General features: G+C 55.4%; 8 protein-coding genes across 8 annotated transcripts; 5 read left to right on the forward strand and 3 right to left on the reverse strand.

Annotated features, from left to right (window-relative positions):
- Positions 1-28: 28 nt before the first annotated feature.
- On the forward strand, positions 29-1,094 carry QBC33DRAFT_355532 (Pre-mRNA-splicing factor 38A). Its single transcript, XM_060423872.1, has one exon. It carries the CDS (start codon positions 111-113, stop codon positions 900-902), a length of 792 nt encoding a protein of 263 aa, XP_060284900.1. The 5' UTR covers positions 29-110; the 3' UTR covers positions 903-1,094.
- Positions 1,095-1,756: 662 nt separating this feature from the next.
- QBC33DRAFT_577161 (glutamyl-tRNA amidotransferase) lies at positions 1,757-5,133 on the reverse strand (the record flags this gene model as incomplete). Its single annotated transcript, XM_060430965.1, has 6 exons — positions 1,757-3,192; positions 3,259-3,289; positions 3,357-3,385; positions 3,946-4,575; positions 4,635-4,820; positions 5,115-5,133. The coding sequence occupies 6 exons, from the start codon at positions 5,131-5,133 to the stop codon at positions 1,757-1,759; spliced, it is 2,331 nt and encodes a 776-aa protein (XP_060284901.1).
- Positions 5,134-8,391: 3,258 nt separating this feature from the next.
- Positions 8,392-9,240, forward strand: QBC33DRAFT_448829 (kinase-like domain-containing protein; the record flags this gene model as incomplete). The annotated part of the gene is made up of 1 exon (XM_060424491.1): positions 8,392-9,240. The coding sequence occupies one exon, from the start codon at positions 8,392-8,394 to the stop codon at positions 9,238-9,240; it is 849 nt and encodes a 282-aa protein (XP_060284902.1).
- A 90-nt stretch (positions 9,241-9,330) lies between these two features.
- QBC33DRAFT_355901 (uncharacterized protein) lies at positions 9,331-10,707 on the forward strand. The gene has a single exon (XM_060423875.1). The coding sequence runs from the start codon at positions 9,421-9,423 to the stop codon at positions 10,453-10,455; it is 1,035 nt and encodes a 344-aa protein (XP_060284903.1). The 5' UTR covers positions 9,331-9,420; the 3' UTR covers positions 10,456-10,707.
- On the reverse strand, positions 10,527-12,434 carry QBC33DRAFT_355599 (uncharacterized protein). Its single transcript, XM_060423873.1, has 2 exons — positions 11,703-12,434; positions 10,527-11,613 (listed from the first exon to the last, which is right to left on the reverse strand). The coding sequence occupies exons 1-2, from the start codon at positions 12,040-12,042 to the stop codon at positions 10,598-10,600; spliced, it is 1,356 nt and encodes a 451-aa protein (XP_060284904.1). The 5' UTR covers positions 12,043-12,434; the 3' UTR covers positions 10,527-10,597.
- QBC33DRAFT_533376 (uncharacterized protein) lies at positions 12,317-13,293 on the forward strand. Its single transcript, XM_060427460.1, has one exon. It carries the CDS (start codon positions 12,528-12,530, stop codon positions 13,176-13,178), a length of 651 nt encoding a protein of 216 aa, XP_060284905.1. The 5' UTR covers positions 12,317-12,527; the 3' UTR covers positions 13,179-13,293.
- A 4,325-nt stretch (positions 13,294-17,618) lies between these two features.
- Positions 17,619-19,019, reverse strand: QBC33DRAFT_557472 (Non-structural maintenance of chromosomes element 4 A; the record flags this gene model as incomplete). The annotated part of the gene is made up of 2 exons (XM_060429806.1): positions 17,619-17,809; positions 17,867-19,019. The coding sequence occupies 2 exons, from the start codon at positions 19,017-19,019 to the stop codon at positions 17,619-17,621; spliced, it is 1,344 nt and encodes a 447-aa protein (XP_060284906.1).
- A 549-nt stretch (positions 19,020-19,568) lies between these two features.
- Positions 19,569-22,928, forward strand: QBC33DRAFT_533380 (phosphatidylinositol 3-kinase). Its single transcript, XM_060427461.1, has 3 exons — positions 19,569-19,838; positions 19,909-19,995; positions 20,073-22,928. Exons 1-3 carry the CDS (start codon positions 19,780-19,782, stop codon positions 22,693-22,695), a joined length of 2,769 nt encoding a protein of 922 aa, XP_060284907.1. The 5' UTR covers positions 19,569-19,779; the 3' UTR covers positions 22,696-22,928.
- Positions 22,929-22,966: the final 38 nt, after the last annotated feature.

Here is a 22,966-nt window from a genome sequence, read left to right on the forward strand (position 1 = left end):
GTGAAAATATTTGGAGCAATCAGAAATCGGACAAGCTTCCCAATTTCGAAAAGTCCAAATCTCTACAAACGCCACACCAGGATAGATAATCCCCGCCGAAAGCCGCGAAAATGGGCAAGTCCGAGTTCCACCAGGCCGACGAGCGGCGGTTCGTGGACCAGCGTGGCAGCAGCGCGACGCTGGCGCCGAACGGGCTGAACCCGGCGACGATCATGGAGAAGGCGGTTCGGGAGCGCATCGTGGACAGCTACTTCTACATGGAGCAGTGCTTCGGGGTGAACGAGGCGGACATTGTCGACCGCGTAGTCGAGCACGTCTCCTTCATCGGCGGCGTCAGCGGCACCGTCCAGAAGCCCACCCCGTTCCTCTGCCTCGCCTTCAAGCTCCTCCAGCTGGCGCCCTCGGACGCCGTCCTGCGGGAGTACCTCGCCTTCGGCGGCGAGAAGTTCAAGTACCTCCGCGCCCTGGCGCTGTTTTACATCCGCCTCACACGCCCGGCCAAGGAGGTCTACACCATGCTGGAGCCATACCTCGAGGACGGCAGGAAGCTGAGGCGCAAGGGGAGGGCGGGGACCAGCCTGACGTTTGTGGACGTGTTCGTCGACGACCTGTTGACCAAGGACCGCGTGTGCGCCACGAGCCTGTGGAAGATGCCCAAGAGGGACGTCCTGGAGGACCTGGAGGTCTTGGAGCCGAGGGTCAGCCCGCTGGGGGACATTGAGGACCTGTTGGAGGAGGATGAGGAGGAGGAGGGTGGGCAGAACGGGGAGGGGGCCGGGGACGGGAACGCCAGTGAACGGTCGTCGAGGTTCGAGTCGCCCATGGAAGCCTCGGATCGTGATGTTATGGACGTGGACAGTGATGAGAGGCGGTTGAGCAAGACGCGCAGCCGCAGTCCGTGATGGGTGCGTACGCGGGACGACTATCAGGACAGCTGGACATTGGAGACTTTATCGAGGAGTCCGAATGAGGAATCCAGGGTGACCACCTAAACTACATGCTGCACAGCTCGAGAAGGCACGAGCAGCAGAAAGTCTCAGCCAGCGGAAATCTGGTCTCTGAGTGGGTGGGCTTTCTGGTAGGTCACAGCTGATTCGATTTGAGCCGACTGGCCAGTTTGGAGTGGGTTCTAACGTTCAGCTATATACAGGACATATTTACAGGTTGCCACAGTTGGCAGGATGGAACACATCGCTGTTCGGGGCAATTCACGCCGAAAATCAAGCTCAGGCAGGCATGGAACAGCGGGTGCAGACATGGAGCGGGGCCGATCTAGAGCAGAGAGTGGCCAGCTAGAGGTGGCCACCCTCTGCTCGGCATTGCCTCAAACTCCATCGTGAAGAGTTATCGGAGGCCACCACTAGCCGGCGTAATCCTCATCTTCGCGCCCGCCTATTTAAGCCCGGTATCCTGGGGACATGTCCCATACTCTTTGTTGGATACGATCATGTTGCATGGACAAGGAGCGGAGTTTGCTTCTCTGAATGGGCCAGGGGGGAGGACCACCATATCATGTTGCCAGTTAGCCTCCAAATAAACCGCCGATCGCATGCCACTAGGTAGTTCCCTCTGCCATCGTATCCATGATCGCGCAGCCGGGTTCGAGGATTCAAGACCGCGGAATGAATATACACCAGCAGTTGCGGGTGGTCATTGCGAACATAGGGGTGGTCCTTTGTCACGATCTCTCACCCAGCATAGCCACGGCTTGAGTCGTGGCGCGGTAGATGTATCACGTATCGCTCCCGGAAAAGGTTCAGGCCACGGCAGTGTCCAAAACGGCCTCAGCCACGGCAAGTAACCGAGCATCGTCCCAGTACTGGCCGATGAGCTGCAACCCAGCGTAGCTCGGGCGGCCCTCTTCGGCGGCCTCTGTGCTCGAAGTAATGGGGACCGGGATACTGATGGCAGGCAACCCGGCGAGGCTTGCAGGGACGGTGAAGACGTCGTTCATGTAGGCGTCGACGGGGGTCTGCTTCATGACGTCCCCCAGCTTGGGCGGCAGCGTCGGCGCAGTGGGGCACAGCAGGAAGTCCACCTCGGCGGGGCCGAGCTTGTCCTCGAGCACCACGTCTTCCCCGAGATCGCTGAGGTCGAACGTCTCGGGCTCGAGCAAGGGGTTGTGCAGCGCGAACACGCGGTCGAAGTCGCGCCTCACCAGCCGGCGCACCCGCTGCGCCTGGATGAAGTAGTTGTCCATGGCCTCCGAGCTCAGCGTGTACGAGCCCAGGAGGATGCGGCGCCTGACCTCGTCGCCGAACCCGCGGCCGCGCGTCCGCGAGTACAGGACCCCGCCGTCGCCGGCGGCGTCACTCTCGGTGGCGCCGTCGTCGTCGTTCCTCCTGCCGTACCGCACGCCGTCGTACTTGGCGAGGTTGGAGGACGCCTCGGCCGGCGCGATCACGTAGTAGGCCGACAGCGCGTGGCGGGTCGACGGCAGGGAGACGGGGACGACGCGCGCGCCCAGGCCCTGCAGCGCCTTCGCCGTGCGCGACCACGCGTCCCGGATGCAGGGCTCCAGCTCTTCGATGTTGTACTCCAGCGGCAGGCCGAACTTGACGCCGGCGAGGGACCGTCGCGCCTTCTCGCCGACGCAGTAGCCCTCCCTGGCAGCGGCACATCTCTTCCGGGCGGCCGCTGAAAGCGAAGTCGGGTCCCTGGGATCGTGTTCCGCACACAACCCTCCACCGACGACCAGGTCCGCAATGGTCCGCACCTCCCTGGCCAGCAAGCCCACGGTGTCGAGCGAGTTCGCGTAGGGCACGATGCCGTGGCGCGAGACCATGCCGTACGACGGCTTGAAGCCCACGACGCCGACGTACGCGGCCGGCAGCCTGACCGAGCCGCCCGTGTCTGTGCCCAGCGCGACGTCCGCCTCGCCCTGCGCCACGGCCACGGCGCTGCCCCCCGAGCTGCCCCCCGCCGACCACGGACCGCTGCCGACGCCGACGGGCCCCGCCGCCGAGTTCGTCGAGTGGCTGCCCATGCCGAACTCGTCGAGGTTGGTCTTGCCGACCAGGACGGCGCCGCGGGCGCGCAGCTGGGTCACCACCGTCGCCTCGAAGGGGCTACGGTGGCCCGCGAGGATGGCGGACGCGCATGTCGTCGGGAGGGCCGGGTCGGTGGTGGCGATGTTGTCTTTGACGGCTAGGGTGAATCGGGGCGGGTGCGGGGCATTCTCGGGGGAGGGAGCTGAGGGGATTGCAGTGTCAGCTGTGGCGGTTCCGCGGCTGCTTGAATGCCCGGCTGAGGTCTCACCTCTCGAGATGAAATGGTTCAGCAGCCGTCGCTGTGTCCCATCTTTGCAAAGCTGCCCACGGCGAGGCTGCAGGCGGGACAGCCTGGCAGCTCCGAACATGTAGCGTTGGCGACGGGATGTATGGGGCTCAATTGGAGTTGGTACACGTCGGGGATGTGCTAGACTTGTCCATTAATAGTCCTGGTGTTGGAAGAAATTTGGAGCTTCAAGCTTGAGCTTTGGTAGACCAGATTCTTACTTTCGACCCCAACCCTAACCCTCGGGTTGGTGCGGAATCCACCCTAAGCCACGCAATCACTATGCAGCGTCCAGAGCATACAAACATCGCTGTGGGAATGTGGTATAGACTCTTGTCGAGTTCATGACTACACAAACTACATGCATTCTATACAGATGATCATGCTGAAACCCCACTCGAGGTTCAGGCCGGGTACTCGATGACATTGCTCGTAGCGAGCAAAGAGAATAACATTACAAGCCTATCTGAATGAGCCCAAGATTATACGATACACTAGCCCTTGACCAGCTGATTTATACACAGGATTTATATATGTTCCCGAAAATCTTACGCCTGGTGCCTGTCATCTCTGGATCCCTTACACAGTCCCCGGTCCCTGACCCGTTCACCATGCCCTCTCATTTCAAGTGCCACCCGAAGACCTTCTCAAACACTTCTTTCCCATGACCTTCAATAGAGTCTCCATGGCAGGGAATGATGGTCGTGAAGTCCCAACCATGGATCCTCTGGACACTGTCGTTGAAACCGGAACGATCCGACCGACTCAACGCATGCCAGATAAACCGCTTTTGGCCCTTGGCCGCGCCCTCGGTCGACTGGAAGCTGGAGAACAACTTCCCCAGCGCGCCGTCCTTCCTCCCCTCCTCCGGGACACGCGAATACTGCTCCGTGGGCGGCAAGTTGAACATCAGGTCCGCCTCGATGAGGACCCTGTCCGGCTTGTAGAAGAAGACGAGCTCCTTGTTCGGGTGGGCGTCGACGTACTCGTACTCAAAATCCCGGTCAAACTCCTTCGTGATCCTGGTCTCGCGCTTCGTCTTGGCCTCAAAGACGGCGAAGAACTTCTCCTTGCCAATCTTGGGGTCCTGGGCCTTGAGCCGCTTCTCGGGCAGGCCCTCGGGCCCGATGATCTTGGCCTCGGGGAACTCCCTTGCCCAGTCCGAGATGAAGATATGGTGCTCCGCGTCGGTGGCTACGATGAACTGCAGGTTGCCGCCCAGGTCGGCCAACGTGGCCTTAACCTCGGGGGTCAGGGCTACAGGCGAGAAGACGGCCAATGCGCCCGAGGTAAGTTTGACTGTTGAGCGTGTCAGCTGACTGTTCCTGCCTGCTCGCAATGGGTTGGTTTAGACTCACCGATCGTCCCCCGGCCGCCAATCTTCAGCCTCCCGAACCGCAGGAAGGGTACTGATAGGGTGACGACATTCGGCGTGATATGACGAATGACCATCACATCCGAGGGGTTGTCCGGGATGAGCTTTGACGACATTGCGTCCGTGCTGTGTTCTCCGTTGATTGAATGAGATGCGAGTGCAGTCAATACTATGCTTGCTGTGATGAAAACGGCTAGCCTCTTCGACAAAGACCTGGATTCAGGGTTGGCGACTGAAGCTTGAAGGGTGGTAGAGCGTCGCGGGGCTGAGTGGGCAACTAAAGGCCTCAGATGGTGAAGCTGTTGGGTGCCTCTCTGTCGTGTAAGTCCAAGTGATGGTCTCAGGCGTGTTTTAACGGCCTGATCAACAGATCGCTTTCCAGGATTGTTAGCTTGTGATCCAAGCCCGGATGAATGGCAACTCAAATGCCATACTGGATCGCTGACGGACCTTCATTATCTACCCAAATTTCCGAACGGCATCGTCGGCATGTGCTCTTCGTTCGCCTTCGCCTTTGGTGAGCATGCGATTCCTCCATTCGCCCCATGGACCCACAGTCTCCTCCAATCAGAAGCTTCCTTCTAGGACCTATTTGGTTCCTCGACTTGAAGCTTACTAAGTATTTTGCCCCACCTAACTACCTACCTACCTAGTTATATAGGTTGGCAGAATTCGAAAGTTATCGCGGTGCCTAGGGACCTACATTCCCGATTACTTGACTTATGCTAACAGCGCCAGCGTTTAGATGCCATTCTTCGGGGGTTTTCGCCGTAAGATCCCAAACGAGGATGTGGCCGAAAAGGAATCCAGCATATTCGCGTTGTCCGTCTAGCTTGAGGATGTCCTTGGAGTCCGACAGCTGCAAGGGATGTCTTCTTTTACAACCTTAATGACCCTTTCTTCACCATACTTGGTGGTCTAGTTCTGACTGCAGGCATCACCAATACCAATTTCTACCTTATGGTCGGAATTGTCATCAAGATCGAGCCCGAAGGTCCCTTCTCCCTCCAGAACGACAACGGCGAGACACTTGCGCGATATTCGCAGCCTCTGCTCCTGGAAATTATTTTGTTGTCGCTTACGAACACCAATGGCACGAGAATGATTGGGGTCGTTGCATCACCCTTCCGCCAACGATTGGAGGGACGATCAATTCAGTTCCGAATGGCCTGCTCCTCCAAGCTACCCCTCCATATACTGTTGTGAACGTGTGAGTTCGAGCTTCGCTTTGGTTGGCGCTCTAATCTGAAATGGGCAGGGGCATTTAACTGTTAAGGTAGGGGCATTTGGCTAGCCGTCGCTGTCACTATTGCCAAGTCGGGCTCTCTTGCTGTCGCCGTCTCTGTTGCTGTTGCCGTCGCCGTTGCCGTTGCCGTCGCTTGTTCAGTGGCTGGCAGCTGGTCTTCTTCATGCTCCAACTGTCCCAATAATTTTGGCGGCCCGGAACCCCTGCCCAGCTTAGACCCCCTGCCTGAATACCTAGCCAAATGCCCCCCTGCCCACGGAGACAATCTATTTAAACTTGATAATTGTATTTTTTTTTTTCGTTCCTTCTTGAGGTAATCCGTCTCCTCCTCGACTAAACCAAAGACACATACTACACAAAACTACATTTACTGTGTAGCGAGCTTCCCATCGCTGCCCAAAGCTGTCATCTGTGCCGCTGTATCTTCGCATTAGACCAATGGAAAGGGTGGAACATGGCGATGAGAAGCCGAAGCAAACCACGCCCGGGGCGGACAGAGCACAGAATATGGGGGTCGTCGATGGGATACGATTCTGATGAGGTAGAACTATGAAACTCGGTAGAAGATGAAAAAGTTTCTATTGAGCCTACGTAGGGGCTGTTTCAAGAAGATTTCGCTCTGTTTTAGCGTTTAGCGACTTAGTGGGAAGTTTCGCGAAACATACTTCTAGGTCTTATGCATCTTTTAGTTATTGACTTGAAGACTGCAGCTTAACATACTTGTGGTGCAGCTTAGTTTTAGATTGAGACATAACATATGTTTGTCAAGAAATACCCTGCATTAAAGCCACATAGCAGGCGCTCTCACCTCAAGCAAATAGGTTCTGTCAATGCTGTTACATACTCTCTCGGCTTGTCACTAAGGCACTAACTATCTAAGGACAGAGAGTGAACTTAGGAAACTTGGCATGTGTGGCCCAGGCTTTGAAGAAGGCTGTTGCTATTTCGAAGGGGCCGCTAATATCAGGAAAAGGACCAATGATATAACTGTCGTCTTTGCCTCTAACGATGCAAAGGAGGTATCGACTAAACACTGTAAAGGCAATGTAGGTTGGTCATAACATTGAAGAAACCCCGTCTGTCTACGGAGACGTCCAACTAGCCTAGTAACTACTAAACTCCTACTCCACAAATCCTCCTCCCCTTCAAATCCATCCATATATACACATCCCTGAAAACAACATTAAAGTTTCTCAATCCCTCAACCATATCAATACCCCAGTATCGGCGGGCAAGGCACTTGAGGTTGTCGAAGAGACGCATATGCCGTGACGCCGTATCACCGTAGTCCCACTAGGGCAAACTTGTGCTCTAGTCCGACGATGGGAGAGTGTCACAGGCCTGAGCACCGCAGTGTCTAGTAGTATTCGTGGTCGCTGTTCGGTGGTCCTCTAGAAAAGAGCCCGGATTCTCGCAAGGCTCTTTTCTAGATCCCTTGCAGCTGTAGTAGTCTGTATAGATAATGCACATCTTCCAGCTGCGCAAAACCTAACCCACAATAATTGGTTGGAGGGGTTGAGGGATGATGATCTTGTGTGTCTTGCTGGGAAACAATACGTATATTACCTTGTCACATCGCGTGGAACAGGTAAACAGAGAGGCAGTGAAAGAGATTTCGATAGTGCTGCGTCGAGAGGATCTCAGAAAATATCCTCGATGCTTCCCGATTGTCCGCTCAGCCAGTGTACGAATCCGAGGTACGGCAAGTAGGCGACCCGCAATCAACCTTCTTCGATGTGGTGGTAATCTCGACCTGGCCGTTTGGCTTGGTCACCACCTTGGTAGTGTTTGTTGTGGTGCACCTGGAATAGTAAAACATGAGCCATGATCCAGATTAAGATCGAATAATATGACTTGCATTGTTTTTTGATGAGGACAACGTTTACTGGGCTGGATTGTGTACTCGGCCTTGCGAGTTATTCTGTCTCTTGGAGTTGAAATACAGCTCAAGACGAAGGTACCAGGATGTAATGCTTCAAGCTCTTGGCAAGATTGTCCAGGAGGAATGGAAGGGGGTTCAGGTGTGCGAAAATGTAATACTTATTGTTCTCAAGCTCGATGCCTAGGTATGTACCTATCTTCGAATTTTGGCCACTCAAACGACTTGCAGAGTAATTATAAGTGTCGAGAGTTGGTCGCCTGATCCGTCGAACCGCAGTTTCCGCAACCACCTGCGCACTTTGGCGTTATCATGATATGTCCGGGCTTAGGTCGGTATCTATGAGGGAAGTGCAGGTGGGTCTGAACGAGGTACATTCTGCAGATGTGCCTTGGAGGCTTCGGAAATCGAAGGCTTGCGCGCAACGCTAGGTATGTTCCCTAATCCTATTGGTTCAATATAGCGGTGTGTTCGCACAACATACGTACGTATTATAAGACTCCTCGAATGGACACCCTTTCTCTCCTTATGCTTATCAAGGACAGGTGCCTCAACGTCTTGGAGAGCACGATTTTTGATTCCGTCTGGACTCCTTCCTGCCGCCTTCCTGAAACCATGTCCTCCCCAAAATCGACCAGCGCTGAGGAAGGGACCGCTTCCAGCAAAACGCCCCCGATCGTGACGTCCCTCCAGGACTTAACCATAATCGAAGCATGGGACTCAGAGAGAAACACGTCCAAATACATAACTTTTTACGTGGTTACCCCAGATGAAGAAGTCTACTTCGGCCAGTCGCCGAAGAAGAAGAAGGACATGACTCTTGCGGAGTACAGTGCAGCGCTACAGCGGGTCGATGACGATGAGATCTACCCAGTGTGTCCCGGGGACACTGATTTGACGATTGCACCAGATAACATCAACAGCCCTTGCGTCTATATCAAGCGGCCCGGCCTAAACAATTACGAGACACTGAAGGAGTCCAACCTCATCCCCAAGGCCCTTCTGGACGAGACCGTCATCATGGAGCAGATTTCCAAGTCACCTCACCCGAACATCATCAAATACCACGGCTGCCGCGTGAGACGCGGACGGATCACAGCGATACTCCTAGAAAAACTCGACTCAACTCTGAAGCAATATGCCTCGACACCCGATTTTCAACGCCTCGATAAGGCCAGTTTTTTCGAGGCTCTCAAGTCGGCTGTCGACTTTCTCCACTCCCTGGGTTTAGCCCACAACGATATCAACCCGGACAACATCATGGTCAAGGATGGGACGGCCGTGCTTATAGATTTCGGTTCTTGCCAGCCCTTTGGGAAGCGCTTACAGTCACTCGGCACGGCGGGATGGTACGAGGAGCTGTTCTTCACTTCCGAGAAGAAGCATGACGACTATTCTCTTGGAAAGCTACAGCAGTGGCTTCAGAATCCAGAATGTGTCGCTGTCGGCGCCTTGACCTCCTAATTCGCCATTCACTTTGGCCATCACGGGCCTAATTAAATTTCATTGGAGCGGGGTGGATAACGAGGTACCTATTTAACTTGCATATAATTATGTGTGGCGTGTAGGGGAAAATGTGGTTCCCCTCAACGGTCTGTCTTCTTCCCCTAGAATTCCGATATTTTTCGGGCTGCCGTCGCCGGCATGGAATCGAACCGGATCTGGCATGACCCTGTGGTAGAGATCTTCAGCAACCTCGTCACCCCTGGGGTTTGCTGCTCCGCTGAGGCGTATGACCTGGCCAATCGCCGGTGGTACCGCCTCGAAGTCGACGCGGAAGTTCTAGATGAAGACTGGCTGTCTTCAACGGTCGCCAAGCATGTCAGGGAGTCCTACGCCGCCAACAAAGAAGTGCCGCCTTGGAACACCATCAAGACTACAGCCCGCGGCAGCCCCGTCACGTTTGAGACCAAACCCGATGACCGCGTTGATAGGCTAATCACAAAGTCGCTGTCCTACGGCTCGGAAGCGACGAACAAGCTGCCAACCACCACCTTTGACCAGCTTGAGAGCTTGACCTATATCAGTAGGTCAGCAGACCGATGCACCTGGCATGGCAAGGACTGTGTCTTCAAGCGCATCGAATTTAACGTCGACATTAAGCCCATCATGAAAGAGATCCGCATTCGGGAGACCCTGATCGACGCCATAGGGCCGGTCGGCATCGCGGACGTCAACGCCGAGATTACCAGGCGCTTCCTGGTCGTCCCGGTGCTCGCCGTCGTCATCGGAAACTTGAAGCCGTGGAAGCCTGGCACCGTCGCGGGGGTCCTTATGCTCTTTGCCGGCCCGGACCTTGAGATCTTGGCCAGGGACGCCGATGTCGCCCTTCCCATCACCGAACGTCAGCTCCGGGACTTAGTCCGCGGTGTACGGGACCTTGGAAAGTGCGGCGTCGAGCACGGTGACATCAAGTACTGGAACACGGTGCTCCAGCCGGCGGAGGAAGACGACGCGGCGGCGGCGGCGAAGCTGCTGCTGATCGATCTTGGGTCCGTGGCTCCCGAGTACGACGGGGATGCGAAGGCCCTGGGCGCATTGCTGCTTTGGTGCCTGGAGCGCGCGCCAACGCTGAAGGAGAACGAGGCGGCGAGAGCGAGAGTAGACGCTGCGGCGGCGGCTCTCGCCGAAGAGGACTTCGATGCTGCGCTGGAGTCTTTGTCTCCTGGAGATGCTTAAAGGTGGCAACTGAGTTTAACTAGAACGTTATTTGATGCTCTTCATAGGAATCGCCCCGGAACTTGTGTGACTGGAGAATAGAGAGAATGGCCCCGGATCCCCAGATCTAAACCGCTAAGGATCTATGCGATTCTGCCTAGTCTCATAGAGTCTCCAAATAGTCGGCCATCTCCGTATGCCCCCTGTCTCGTGCACGCTGTGCGGCTGTATGCCCATGCGCGCCTCGCACATCTCTCTCTGCTCCGTGCCTGAGCAGTAAATCGACCATATTGGCGTCCCCGCGCCCGGCCGCCTTGATCAGGCACGTGTCCTGCAGCTGCTCCTCCGTCCTGCCGACCATTGGTCCCCAGCCGTAGTCGGCGATCTTGCCGTCGACAACCAGTCCTTGCTCCAGGAGCATCTCCATGACGACCAGCCTGTCCGGGTTGTCAGTCGGCCACTGCGTGATGGGCAGCGCCAGCTCGGCCGAATCACCGCCGGGGTAGTCGTCCGACAGCGAATGCTCAAGCGGGAAGCAGTCCAGCATGGTACGGGCCGGCGCAGCGCCGACGGGGACGAACGGCCCGCCCTTGGCAAAGTTGAGGCTGGTGCCCTCGGTGACGGACAGGAAGCGTGAAATGGTGACCGCGCCGAGGACCACACCCCGTGCGCTCAGCGCGTTCAGGTATTCGGTAAACGCCGGGGAGGCGCGGAGCTGATGATCCTTCGCCCAGTAGTCTGCCAGCCAGTGCAGGCCGTGATACAAGCCTGCCGGCAGACCGGCGGCGTCCTTGGTCTCCGGCAGGGGGTAGTGAAGCCAGGCGCCGGGTTCGGCGTTCAGCAGGGCTGCCCACAGCCGCCACTCCAGCTCGCGGTTGTGTGGGGTGTTGGGCGAGTGCTGAAATATGATGCTGGGGCCCTGCCGGCTGGACAGGATCGCCGCGCCGATGAGGTCGAAGCTGGTCTTGGCTCTCGTTGAAGATGCCCTGTGGTGCTTGACCAGGTGCTCGAGGACGTCCACATGCCGGCGTGCGTAGGCAATAATGCCCAGGATGTCGACGATCCATGGCGGGAGCGAGGCTAATCTCACTCCGATGTCGAGCTCGACGCGACGTTGCAGCCTGGCAACTTCGGCCTCGCGGTAAAAAAGGAGACACAAGGCCTTGAGCTGCTCGCCGTCTAAAAATAGCACAATTGAATCTCAGAATTGACACGCTATACGCTATACGACATGGAAGTAGATCCATTAGCTGATTCGCGGGCCTCACCTGCATGCGATAATCTCCCCAGATTGCGCTTTAGCATTCTAGATTTAAACGCTCCGGCGATCAGGTCTGCCTGCAGGGCATGGGCGATATTAGAGTTGGACTTGTCCCAGGCATGGCGGGCCCCGCCCTCCCGGATGTGATCGATCAGGCGGTCGAAATACTCCTCGAGCGTGATGTCTCCGAGCGCGTGTCTGGCCGTGGTCCAGCCGAAGCACTCCTCGTCCGCCTGCTCCAGCTCTTCCTGGATCTCGACCAGGTTCGGGAAGACGCTGAGGTGGGGAGCGTGAGGATCATCAGGCAGAGGAGCTCCGCCACCCTCTTCTCTGGGGCAGACGAACATCTTGCTGGTCAAAAGGGGAGCTATTAAAGCCTTTTAGAAAATTGACACTCTCAGGTATATGGCCATGAAGATTAAGGAGGGTCGATGGTAATACAGGCGCATCAAGTCGAGTTTTTTGGTAGCTAATGTTGGGGCTTTAGAAATGCCCTGTTGGCATCGTACGGAATTCATGGAAGAGATGCCGTTTATTGGTACCAACATGCATGCAGATAGGTGTCAGCGTCTGCCCAAGCCCTGAAAATGTCAGGTTTGGGGGCCAATCGTGCCCATACATGCCCACTTCGGGAATACCGTTCGAAATTTGATAGCTACCGGAAGATCAGATGCTCGTTTTCTGGGATGGCTTTATAGTACCTTACATCCGTTGCTATCGTTGTACAGATCTAACCGACTCTGTCGAAGGGAAAAGTGAAAAGGGGTTCCGTTCCCCGTAGATCACCGTAAATCCGTACAACAAGTCAGCTTTGTCAACGGGAACACAAGGCATGCGCGCCGGAAGAAGAGAATGGGCCAGTAGCCTTCTAAATACCTTACATCGCTGGTATTCCTCCAGGGCGGAGATTGGCTGCGGAAACAAAACAACGAAAGACTCAAGCCGTAACAAGGAGTCAAGAAATCAACAAGCATGCGCCATCCTTCCATCCTTCCATTCTTCCATCCTGCAAATGAACTCCAGCGCTCCCTTCAAGCCAAAGCTCCCATTTCCCTCCCCTTCACACAGTTGCAATACCCCCGCATCCCCTCCCCCTCTCATCACATTCCCGATTCCGACGATCTCACACACTCACCACAGCCTAGAATACCTCTCCGGGAAGAACACCCGATTCAGCCCCCTCCCGATCCACCCGACCGTCAGCAGCCGGAAATCCACCTCGACAGGCGACCAGGCCGGGTACGGCCTCCGCTCCACTATGTCGGCCACGTACGCCATGCGCCACCCGCCATTCTCCTCCACCCAGATGCCCCTCTCGAACGCGACGGCCACCAGCGCGAGCCACGCAAACACCGCCGCCAGCGTCGTCGCCGCGCCCACCATCGCCGCCGCTGACGGGAGTGTCGGCCTCTCCGGCTTCCGGCGCAGGCGGACGATGTGGTACAGGGCTAGCTTGGCCAGGTACCACGGCAGGCCGGCGTAGCCCGTGACGGAGACGAGGAGCCGCCACAGGTTGTAGGGCTGCATGAGGATCAGGAGCGTGAGCCAGACCAGGGCCGTGAGGGCCTGGCAGAGGAGGCGCGCCGCGCCGCCGAAGGGGTCGCTGCCGTGGCCGTGGCCGGGGGGCGGGTGGCAGATGTGGTAGGTGTGGGTGCGGTCGGGGTCGTGTGCTTGGTGTTCTTCGTCTTCGGCGCTGTCGTGTGTAGGGTTGGGAGGTGGGGTGTGGGTTTCCTCCTGTGGGTCGGCCTCTGAAGCTGTGCCCTGGGTATGTTGGCCTTCTTCTGACTGCGGGGATGCTGGTGGTCCTGCCTCCGCCTGCCCTGAAGTCAGTGGTAGTAATTTTCGCTGGGCGCTGTCTTCAACCCCTTTCCGGTCTCGTCTCGTGATGCGCGGGCGGCAAGCACAGGAGTTCTGAGGGAAAAGGAAGCGGTAAAGTCGAATATCGGGGATGAAGTAGAGTAGAAGGGTGCAAAAGCACACTTCGCTGTGGCAGCCCGGATATACGGCTTTTGTGCTTTGGTGAGGTGATATCTGACTCTGATCTGGATACTTGAGTCTGCGGCGTAGATCTTGGAGCTGTCTCGTTTGCTCTTCGTAAACAGCCGACACGATATCCATCTTGCTTCGCATGTCGACAAGGGCACCCGCCGCATCCTGCTGATCTTCGTGGAGCTTGGCGACTCTTTGACGGAGGCTCTCCATCTTAAAATCATCCGCATCCGGCTGAGCTCTCACTGCAGCTCGTAGCTCGCTTTCCGCCGTTGCTAGCTGTTCAACGATAGACTGGTATAGTTGTTGGTTGAAGTCGATGCCTCCCCCAAGCTTCGTTATCTCGTCATGATTCGTGTTGCTGAAACTTTCGAGCTCTCGTATATGCCCATCGACTGCCTCGAGCTGGGCTTGCCTCTCTTGAGACTGCTTTCTCTCCTTTACCAGCTGCTCTTCGATCTGACCCTGCGATTGTCCTCCCTGTTTTGCCAATTGCTTCTCAAGCTCAGTCTGTGTTTTCTGTGATAGTTTTCTTTCTTTTGCCAGCTGCTCCTCAAGCTGAGCCTGCGATTGCTCTCTCAGTTTATCCAGCTGCTCCTCGAGCCGAGCCTGCAATTGCTCTCTCTGCTTCGCCAGCTGGTCCTCGAACCGAGTCTGTGCTTCTAGTGACTGTTTTCTCTCCTTTGCCAGCTGCTCCTCAAGCCAAGCCAGTGTTTCGTCTGATCGTTTCTTTTCCTCTCTTTCGTTTGCCAACTGCTCTTCGAGCTGAGCCTGCGATTGCTCTCTCTGTTTGGCCAGCTGCTCCTCGAGTCGAGTATGCACCTCTTGCGAACGCTCTCTCTCCCTTGCCAGTCGCTCTTCGAGTTGACCCTGCCTCTTTTGCAATTCCTCCCTCTGCGTTGCTAGTTGCTCCTCAAGCTGGGCCTGTGTGTTTTGTGAATCCTTCCTCTCATTTGCCAGCTTTTCCTTGAGCTGAGTCTGCATATTTTGCAATTGCTCCCTCTTCCCCGTTAGCTGCTCCTCGAGTTGAATCTGCGCCTCTTGTAACTGCTTCTTCTCCCTTGCCAGCTGCTCTTCGAGTCGAGTTTGCATCTCTTGTGACCGCTCCCTTTCTCTTGCCGCCAGCCCCTCGAGCCGAGTCTGCGGCTGTTGTGACTGCTCTCTCTCACTTTCCAACTGCTTCTCAAGGCCTGCGATTATCCGTGAAAGCCCGTCGCGCACCTCGTTTGCCCTGTCCTTCTCGTCCTCAACACTTGTCTTTAGGGCGCTGAGGAGTTCTTCCTTCTCTTCCAGCTGATCTTTGAGTTGGCCGTTTTCGTCAAGCCCCTGACGTCCCGCGTCCTCTAGTGATGCGATGGTCTGGTCAAGCTCGACGGATCGATTTTCCAGCTCCGATACTTTCTTCCCCAGGCCGTCGATACGCTGCTGTTTTGCGTCGGCCTCCTGCGCCATCTTCGCCTTGTATTCCTCCAACAGGTGGCTTATCCTCTCCAATTCTCGATCTCTCTGCGAGATGATGTTGGTTAGATTTCCATTTTCCGATCGTATTTTCACGGAGCTCTCCATCCATTCCAATTTCTGCTGCTCTGCTGAGTCGAACTGCGCTTTCAGCTCATTGAGCTTCTGTTCCGCGATCGCGTCCCGTTCCTTGAGCATGTCTTCGTCCACCGAGGCCCGACTCTGCTCACTGGTTAATTGCTGTACCTCCGCTTCCAGGTCTTTGATGTGGTCCATGTACATGTCCACATCGGCCTGCACGGCCTGGCGAGACTCCTCGAGCTTAGCAACCTTCTGCGTCTGGAAAGCCAACTCTTTCTGCAGCTTGGCGATCGCCTTCGAGTTCTCCTCGAGCTGTTCTTCCTTGGCGACCATAGCCTCCTCGAGAAAGTTGATGTGGATTTCGCTTTCCGACTCGGCTTCTTCCCCCTGGGTCTTCGAAGCGAATTGTACGGCCTTCAATTTGTTCTCCTTCTCGTCCACTATCCGTCGGAAATCCTGCCTCTGCCTCTCCAATTCGTCTCTTGTGTTTTGCTCATTGAGATGCATCTCGTACAGCTGCCGGTCGAGCTCGTTCTTCTCGTCTCGAAGCTGTATGATATCCATCTGGACTCTCTCCAGTTCCTTCTCGCGGGGCAGAGAAATGCGCAGACGCTTGTTGGCTCGTAGGATGGACTCTTCGTTATCCTTGAGAGCATTCGAGAGTCGGTCGTAGACCGCCAATAGGTGTCCGTATTTCTGCTCTTCTGGCAGGTCCCGAATCGATGCCCAGAGCATCTTGCTCGGCTCGCGATTCTCCCAGTCAATCGCGGCTCTTTTCGCCTCGTCCTCCTCCTCGAGGGGCGGTACATATGAGGGCAGGCCATCTTCGGCCAACTCGTGCGTAAAACTGGGGACGGTGACTGAGGGACTGGCTGCTGATGGAAATAGCACCTCGTCCTCGTACCAGGGCGACCTTCTCGGGGTTCGACGGCGAGAACTGCCGGGGGTGCGGAGGCCACTTCCAACTACTTCGGTTGCTTCTTCGGGTAGGGGGTTTGTCGTTGAGATAGGCGGAGGGCGGAGAATCCTCAACGAGGATGGATGTTGAGAAGGGGTAGGAGAATCATCGCCCTCCTCCACCATGTGGTGATCCTCGTCTTTCTTAGACGGTCCGCTCTGGTCAGACGACATCTTTCGTCACTGGCTTGGGGCGATGGACGGAGCTGTTAATAAACGCGGGAAAGGGATGGAATCTGGAATCGGGAAGAAAGGACGGGCTCAGTGATCACTGATAAATGGAACGGTCGAGGATCGATGACAAAGGGTGAGTTGGGGATCAGTATATTCAAACAAGCGATGGGCAATTGCTTCACCCCCGAGTTCCCCTGATGAGGAAATAATAACTCTCCCACCAAGGAGGATCTAGTTCTCTTCCTTCGGGGCCGCTTCGGAAGCTTATGAACCACTCCTCGAAGGTCGATCCGTCGGCTTCCGCGTCACTGGACGAACCCCGGGAGGTCGTGATGGTATCGTGCGTTGGTGAGTAGGGATAGGAGTGTTGGTTAAGGTCGGAGGATCAGAATCCTCAGATCGTAGAGGCTGCAGCGTCGACGACTGAGCGCTCTCCTTTGCAACTACCTACTCCTGGGACGTCTGACACTCGTTCAGGAGAGGTTGGGGGAAAGGAGGGAGATCAACGAGGCCTGCGCACCGCTGCCGGAGAACCTGATGGCCAGGGCTCTAGGTTGTTGAACCTGTCAGCTGTCTAGCTCTCCAAGACCAGGCCTGGTCTTGTCTCTGCAGATGCGACGGTCCTGTCAACTTCCTGAACAGAGTCTGCTTTCTCGTCTGCGATGAAGCCGCCAGGCCAGTAAACCGGGTACGAAGAACAGTGAAAACCCGAGGATGAAAAAGGAACAGCGGGGAGATAAATGGAAAGGATAAAAAGGAGCAAGAAATGTTTCCTCGTTGCCGGAAACGGCCGTTCAAGAGCAACCAGACAAAGGCAGTTTGACGGACAGCGAAAGATGCAGCCCCAAAAGGGTTGCCGGAAATGGAATGCAACCACAGTGAGAAAGGAATCTGCTTCCCACCCTTCTTCTTTAATCCCACTTCGAGGAGGCACATGTCCACCTTCGGCACCTTGGCTCTGGTGATGCGCAAGGGCGGCAAAGTAGAGAGTGGTTGGAATGGTAGGGGATCGATCGAGAATAATAGGATCAAGAAGGTCGATGATATTTCGCAACTTGTTCTCTGTCTCGAGTTCTGTGAAGTATATGGGTTGTAAAGTAGGTGCACCCTGTGACCTGATTACTGTTGTATTGTATAAGACATAACTTGTCATGAATAGAGTCCATATAGAAGACCACTTCGCTGTAGCCGCGGGTCTGGCGAACGGTACGGGACCTAGTAGACGCACAAGAGCTAAACGCAAGTCCGGGATGTGCTTGCAGCGCTAACTATACCAGCCCCTTGCCCCTGGGCCAGACTCTGTGTGCTCTCGTCGATGCTCGATCATGGGCTCTCTGATATCAAAAGCATCGACAATATCACGCCATGTCGTCATATCAATGGACATAACAGCCTGGTGTCTCATGGCTCCATGTCTTGGGTTTCCGGCTTCTGACTCGTCCTTCTCAATGTATTCTAGGGGTTTATAGTTAGCAGTGCACCAATAGCACGACGATCGAGATTCTGGCGTACCAAGGGCGGGGAGACCGTTCTTGTCAAAGTCTACCTTGACATAGCCATCTCGAATGAGAAAGCTGACGTAGAACATGTTCTCCACGGTCTGGCCGAATGAATGGGGATTTACAACGAATCTCATGAGATCAACGCCGCCGGTATCCCGAAGGGAGTGCTGGTCCATCAACTTCCGAGTCTCCTCCTCCGTCATGTCGTCATCAACGGCGTCTTCTACCGCATCCTGTGCTTCTTCTTGCACCGTCTGCAGCCGTTTCCGGATTTTTCTGCAGATTGCCGTGAGGTCGTTCTTCTCTGACTTGGCGAGATCTTCCGCGTTCAGCACCTCCGGCCTAACCTCCTTAAGACTATTGATCTTGAGCAGCGGCATTCTCTGGGTGACTTTGCGGGTCTTCTTCTCGACCGACAAGGGCCCGAGCAGGAAGCCGGGGACGGCTGGGCGCCGCACGCTAGGTATTGCGGCGTAACGGCCCAGGTGCTCCCAGTTCAGCATGTCGCCATCGTCACCAATGCCATCCTCATCATCACTCCCCAACGCACCTCGGTTTGGCTGTCTTCGTTGCCGCTGGGTGCTGGAAAGTTCTGGCGCATTGTCATCCCCAATACCACGGCCCTGGAGCATGTAGGTTATGCACTTGGACACGAACTCATCCACGTCGATGCCATTGAGGACGTTTCCTGACGTCAACCGCTGTACCCTGCGCGCAGAAAGGTCGGCAGCTATGAGAAGCCCTCGCGAGTCGATTGCGGCCTCACTCGTCTGCTTGACGCCCTCGAGAAGCTGTTCCGACTTTTCGAAGTAGTCCAGCAGCGCTTTCGGATCCGCCTGAAGGTACTCGTCCGGGTTTTCCTGCAGGTCCCGCTGTAGGTCGCGGAGTCCTCGCTGAATGCGCCTCCGCTCCTCCATCGGCTGGTCCGGATCGAAAGCCTTCTCTTCTTCACTCTCCTCCTCATCTTCGTCGTCAGAAGGCTCCCTGGTACGGCGCCTGCTCGTCGATGGCTCCCCCCCAATGTCATTGCCCCGTTTCCGCTTCGGCCTGCCTGCGGCTGCCTTTCCCTTGTTGCGCACGGCGAGGGTTCGCTGGTTCTCATTTTCAGATAACTCTGAGGGAGATGGTGTCGGCGATGTTGCGACAGAGTCGTCGTCCGCCATGGTGTCGCTCTGTCAAGGCACCGTCACCAAGCTCAACGGGTCCTAGCTTGGCGGGAAGGAAATGATCCAATAGCTGTCCGATTACCGTATGATACAAGAGAATGCGAGAAAATAGCCGAATAAGACTGCGATCAACATGAGGGTTTTCAGGAGTGGCTCGTGGTCAGTCCAAAGGAGGCGGATTGCCAGCTTGGATTATTCGACGCATCGCGTTCTTGCGGTTCAAGACGCGACGAACCACCTAGTAAAGTGGGTACAGATTTAGAGTGGGGCCTCAATTTGGTGGGGGCTGCTAATTAAGCCTTACAGGTACGAGCCAAGACCATGCAAATATGGCGTCTTCTTTGTCTTCTTTGGCGCTGTGGAAAGTGCATTGCCCGGAAGCAGCCTGTTGATACCTATGACTGCAATTAGGAGAACATTCTGTATTGATGGCAAGGGTGCTTTTAGACGGAACATAATAGAATTCCGAGTACATCCGTACAAGGTTTCTAGACATACCTACCTAGCTAGGTAGGCGTGGTAGGTAACTATATGCACACCCAGTGGTATTTATAGCATACTCGATGCCCCACCCATAATCAACCTCCACTAGTTAGGCATACCATCAGCGACAGACAGACTTTCCAAGGCATCGAGCTTAGCCATTGCGTGTTTTCCCTTCGTTGATTGCTCCTCGTGGCCACAAAACTGTCACTATTCTATCCGCGGGGTTGAGAAGTATGGATTTAGAACGTTAATACGACGAAATCTGGCCAAGATGGAGCCGTTTTCTTTCGCCAGTTCCGAGTCGCTTGAATACCCAGTGAGCATTCGGATGTGAGTCGTGATATTCAGTGACGAAGGAGCAGCGCGGCATGACATGGGCGATGCTGATGAACACTGCTAGCACCAACCTCGAAGGCGATGAAGTCCCCTACCTCTACTCGACCCTCCTGGACCGCCCAGACCTTCGGTATATTGGCTCCAATCAGAGGTACGTCGTGAGGCTGGCTCCCACTGGTGCTTCTCCGGGGTAGTCGAGGTTACTTGGGCTAATGGCGTCGCTGCCAGCTCCCACTCGGATCTCTTTGTGACCGTCCAGGTCTGGGCAGGTTCGAAGCCCTTGACCGTTCCCGTGCAAACCGCCTACAAGGCATTTCGGTCGGAAAGGAAGTGGAACGAATGGCTGACGCTGCCGATCGACTACTCGTCCCTTCCCATTAATTCGCGCCTGGCCATAACCATCTGGGATCTGTCCCCGACCGGAGGGAAAGAGGCGCAGGGTCACGCCATTCCGTTTGGCGGTACAACATTGCCTCTGTTTGATAAGGACAACCAGTTGCACAAGGGCCGCCAGAAGTGTCACGTTCACCGGCATAAGAAGGCTGACGGTAACGATGACTCGATGACTCCTGCTTTTGTCGCCAAGAAGAAGACTAGCTCTAAGAAGAACGAGGCCGAAGTGGTCGACAAGGATGCCGAGGAGCTTGACCGTATGGAGAAACTATTCAAGAAACATGAAATGGGAGAGATTCCCCGGGTGGACTGGCTTGATCAACTGGTTTTCCGGGGATTTGAGAGGAGAGGCCTCCAGTCTGCCAAGTCGTCCTTGAAGAACATCCAGAGGCAACGGGTTATTGATGGCGCGAGCGCAAATACCGACATCTTGAAGAAAGATGCCGCACAAGACAAGGGTCGAGAGGCCCATACCGTTGACCAGAGCCCTGGCCCTTCGATGTTCATTCTGAATGTCGAGCTGCCCAGGTTTGATTTTCCGGTCGTGTTTGCCGACCACGAGTATCCTCCACCCCCAGTTTCGTCCCTCCAGCATCTCTCGTCCTCTCAGTCAAACATAGTCCTGAAGCCACCGCCCGAGGTCCAGTTTGGACCCGGAATTGGCGGAGTAGGCGACACCGATGCCGGCTATGGGAGCCGTTTAATCCGAGTCTACGACCCTGAGGTTGGGGCGAGGGACAATCCGGCAGAAAGCAAGCATCGGCGCCTTGTTCGAAGCCAGCACCGGCATGGGATCCTGGATAAGGACTTGAAACCCAACGCCAAGGTTCGGGACGAGTTGAATGTTATAACGTCATACTCTCCAACTCATATCCTGACGCCAGAAGAGAAGGATCTCATTTGGAAATTCCGCTATCACCTCACGCGGGATAAGCGAGCCCTGACAAAGTTTGTAAAGTCGGTCAACTGGCAGGACTTGGCGGAATCGAGGCAAGCCGTCCAGGTCCTTGGACGGTGGACTGACATAGACGTCGACGATGCCCTCGAACTTCTCGGGCCGACCTTTGACAACACTTCAGTCCGAGCATTTGCAGTAAAACGACTCCGGAAAGCGGATGACAATGAGTTACTTCTATACCTGCTGCAACTGGTCCAGGCTCTGAAATATGAGCACATCTCAACCGATGCAAATCACGAGGTGACCCAGGACTCTTCCTTGGCCAAGTTTCTCATCTCGCGTGCGGTCAACAACTTTGTGCTTGGCAACCACTTCTACTGGTACCTGATGGTGGAGTGCGACGACTCCAGCCAAGATCAGGGCCTCGACAACCAGACCATGTATCGAAAGGTCGCCTTCGACTTCATGACGGAACTCGTCAAGCTTCCAGATGGGAAGGAGACGCGGAAGAGGCTCCTGCGGCAGGCTGAGTGGATAGCCATCCTCTCCAAGATCTCCAGCGAGATCAAGGAATCGAACGAGTCTATCGCTCGGAGGACTGAACGTGTCAAACACTTCTTGGCCGACCCCAAGAACGAGCTTGTCACCATCGATCCGCCTCTCCCCCTACCGCTGGATCCGTCCATACAACTAACAGGTGTTGCCCCCGAAGACACCATAGTATTTAAATCATCGCTACATCCCATTAAAGTCGTCTTCAAGACCGACACGGGGCGGAAATATCCCATCCTTTTCAAGACGGGAGATGATTTGCGACAAGACCAACTTGTCATCCAGATCATCACTCTCATGGACAAACTCCTCCTGAAGGAAAACCTAGACCTCAAGCTTTCGCCCTACAAGATCCTCGCTACAAGCACCACTGCCGGGCTGTCGCAATTTGTCCCCTCAGCCAGCTTCCAGGGCATCTCGTCCAAGTACCGCAACAATCCGGCGTTGGCTTATCTCCGACAGAACAACCCTGACACACACGGCCCCATGGGCCTGCGGAAGGAGACTCTAGATACCTTCGTCAAGTCCTGTGCCGGGTACTGCGTGATAACGTACATACTCGGCGTTGGCGACCGGCACCTGGACAACTTGCTCCTATCCCCAGACGGGCATTTCTTCCATGCCGACTTCGGCTTCATCCTTGGCCGCGACCCAAAGCCGTTTGCGCCCGCGATGAAGCTGTCCAAGGAGATGGTGGACTGCATGGGCGGGTCGAGCTCTGAGCACTACCGCCAGTTCAAGCAGTACTGCTTCCTCGCGTACAGCGCGCTCCGCAAGAACAGCAACCTGATCCTCAACCTGTTCAGCCTGATGGTGGATGCCAACATCCCCGACATCAAGCTCGAGCCCGACAAGGCCGTGCTGAAGGTGAAGGACCGGTTCCACCTCGAACTGAATGAGGAGGACGCCATTCGACACCTCGAGAGGATAATCGACGACAACCTGAATGCTTTGGTCCCTGTCGTCATCGATAAGCTCCATGAGCTCGTCCAAGCGTTCAGGGCGTGATGCCAGGAAGATTGCCTACGACGTAGCGCTCTTGGGAGGACTAATGCTTTCTTTTGTCTGGCTTGGGAAGGCGTTATGGTAACTTCATGTATGAAGTAGCGGTATGCTAGTAGGATTCTGAATTCCTGATATCACTTTTGGAGCCAGATGATCATGGACGCGTCGACATGGTTATGATGAATAAAGCACTTGGCCGTCTTAATGCCTCAGAATCCCAATTTTAATCCCTCGAGCGTTGCGAAGTACAGTACAATAATGTACATTGCTAATA

Source organism: Phialemonium atrogriseum (genome assembly GCF_030411735.1).
Source record: "Phialemonium atrogriseum strain 8032-3 unplaced genomic scaffold QBC33scaffold_8, whole genome shotgun sequence".
In the NCBI taxonomy this organism is placed as follows: domain Eukaryota; kingdom Fungi; phylum Ascomycota; class Sordariomycetes; order Cephalothecales; family Cephalothecaceae; genus Phialemonium; species Phialemonium atrogriseum.

What these genes read in the sequence shown, in the direction of transcription:
- QBC33DRAFT_355599 (XM_060423873.1), bottom strand. Translation starts at nt 12,042, where the DNA reads ATGTTCGTCTGCCCCAGAGAAGAGGGTGGCGGAGCTCCTCTGCCTGAT. An exon ending in GGGGAGATTATCGCATGCAG is followed by an intron (nt 11,614 to 11,702) that starts GTGAGGCCCGCG and finishes TGCTATTTTTAG; the next exon opens with ACGGCGAGCAGCTCAAGGCC.
- QBC33DRAFT_533376 (XM_060427460.1), top strand. Translation starts at nt 12,528, where the DNA reads ATGCGCGCCGGAAGAAGAGAATGGGCCAGTAGCCTTCTAAATACCTTA.
- QBC33DRAFT_355901 (XM_060423875.1), top strand. Translation starts at nt 9,421, where the DNA reads ATGGAATCGAACCGGATCTGGCATGACCCTGTGGTAGAGATCTTCAGC.
- QBC33DRAFT_533380 (XM_060427461.1), top strand. Translation starts at nt 19,780, where the DNA reads ATGGAGCCGTTTTCTTTCGCCAGTTCCGAGTCGCTTGAATACCCAGTG. An exon ending in TACCCAGTGAGCATTCGGAT is followed by an intron (nt 19,839 to 19,908) that starts GTGAGTCGTGAT and finishes GAACACTGCTAG; the next exon opens with CACCAACCTCGAAGGCGATG. An exon ending in TATATTGGCTCCAATCAGAG is followed by an intron (nt 19,996 to 20,072) that starts GTACGTCGTGAG and finishes CGTCGCTGCCAG; the next exon opens with CTCCCACTCGGATCTCTTTG.
- QBC33DRAFT_355532 (XM_060423872.1), top strand. Translation starts at nt 111, where the DNA reads ATGGGCAAGTCCGAGTTCCACCAGGCCGACGAGCGGCGGTTCGTGGAC.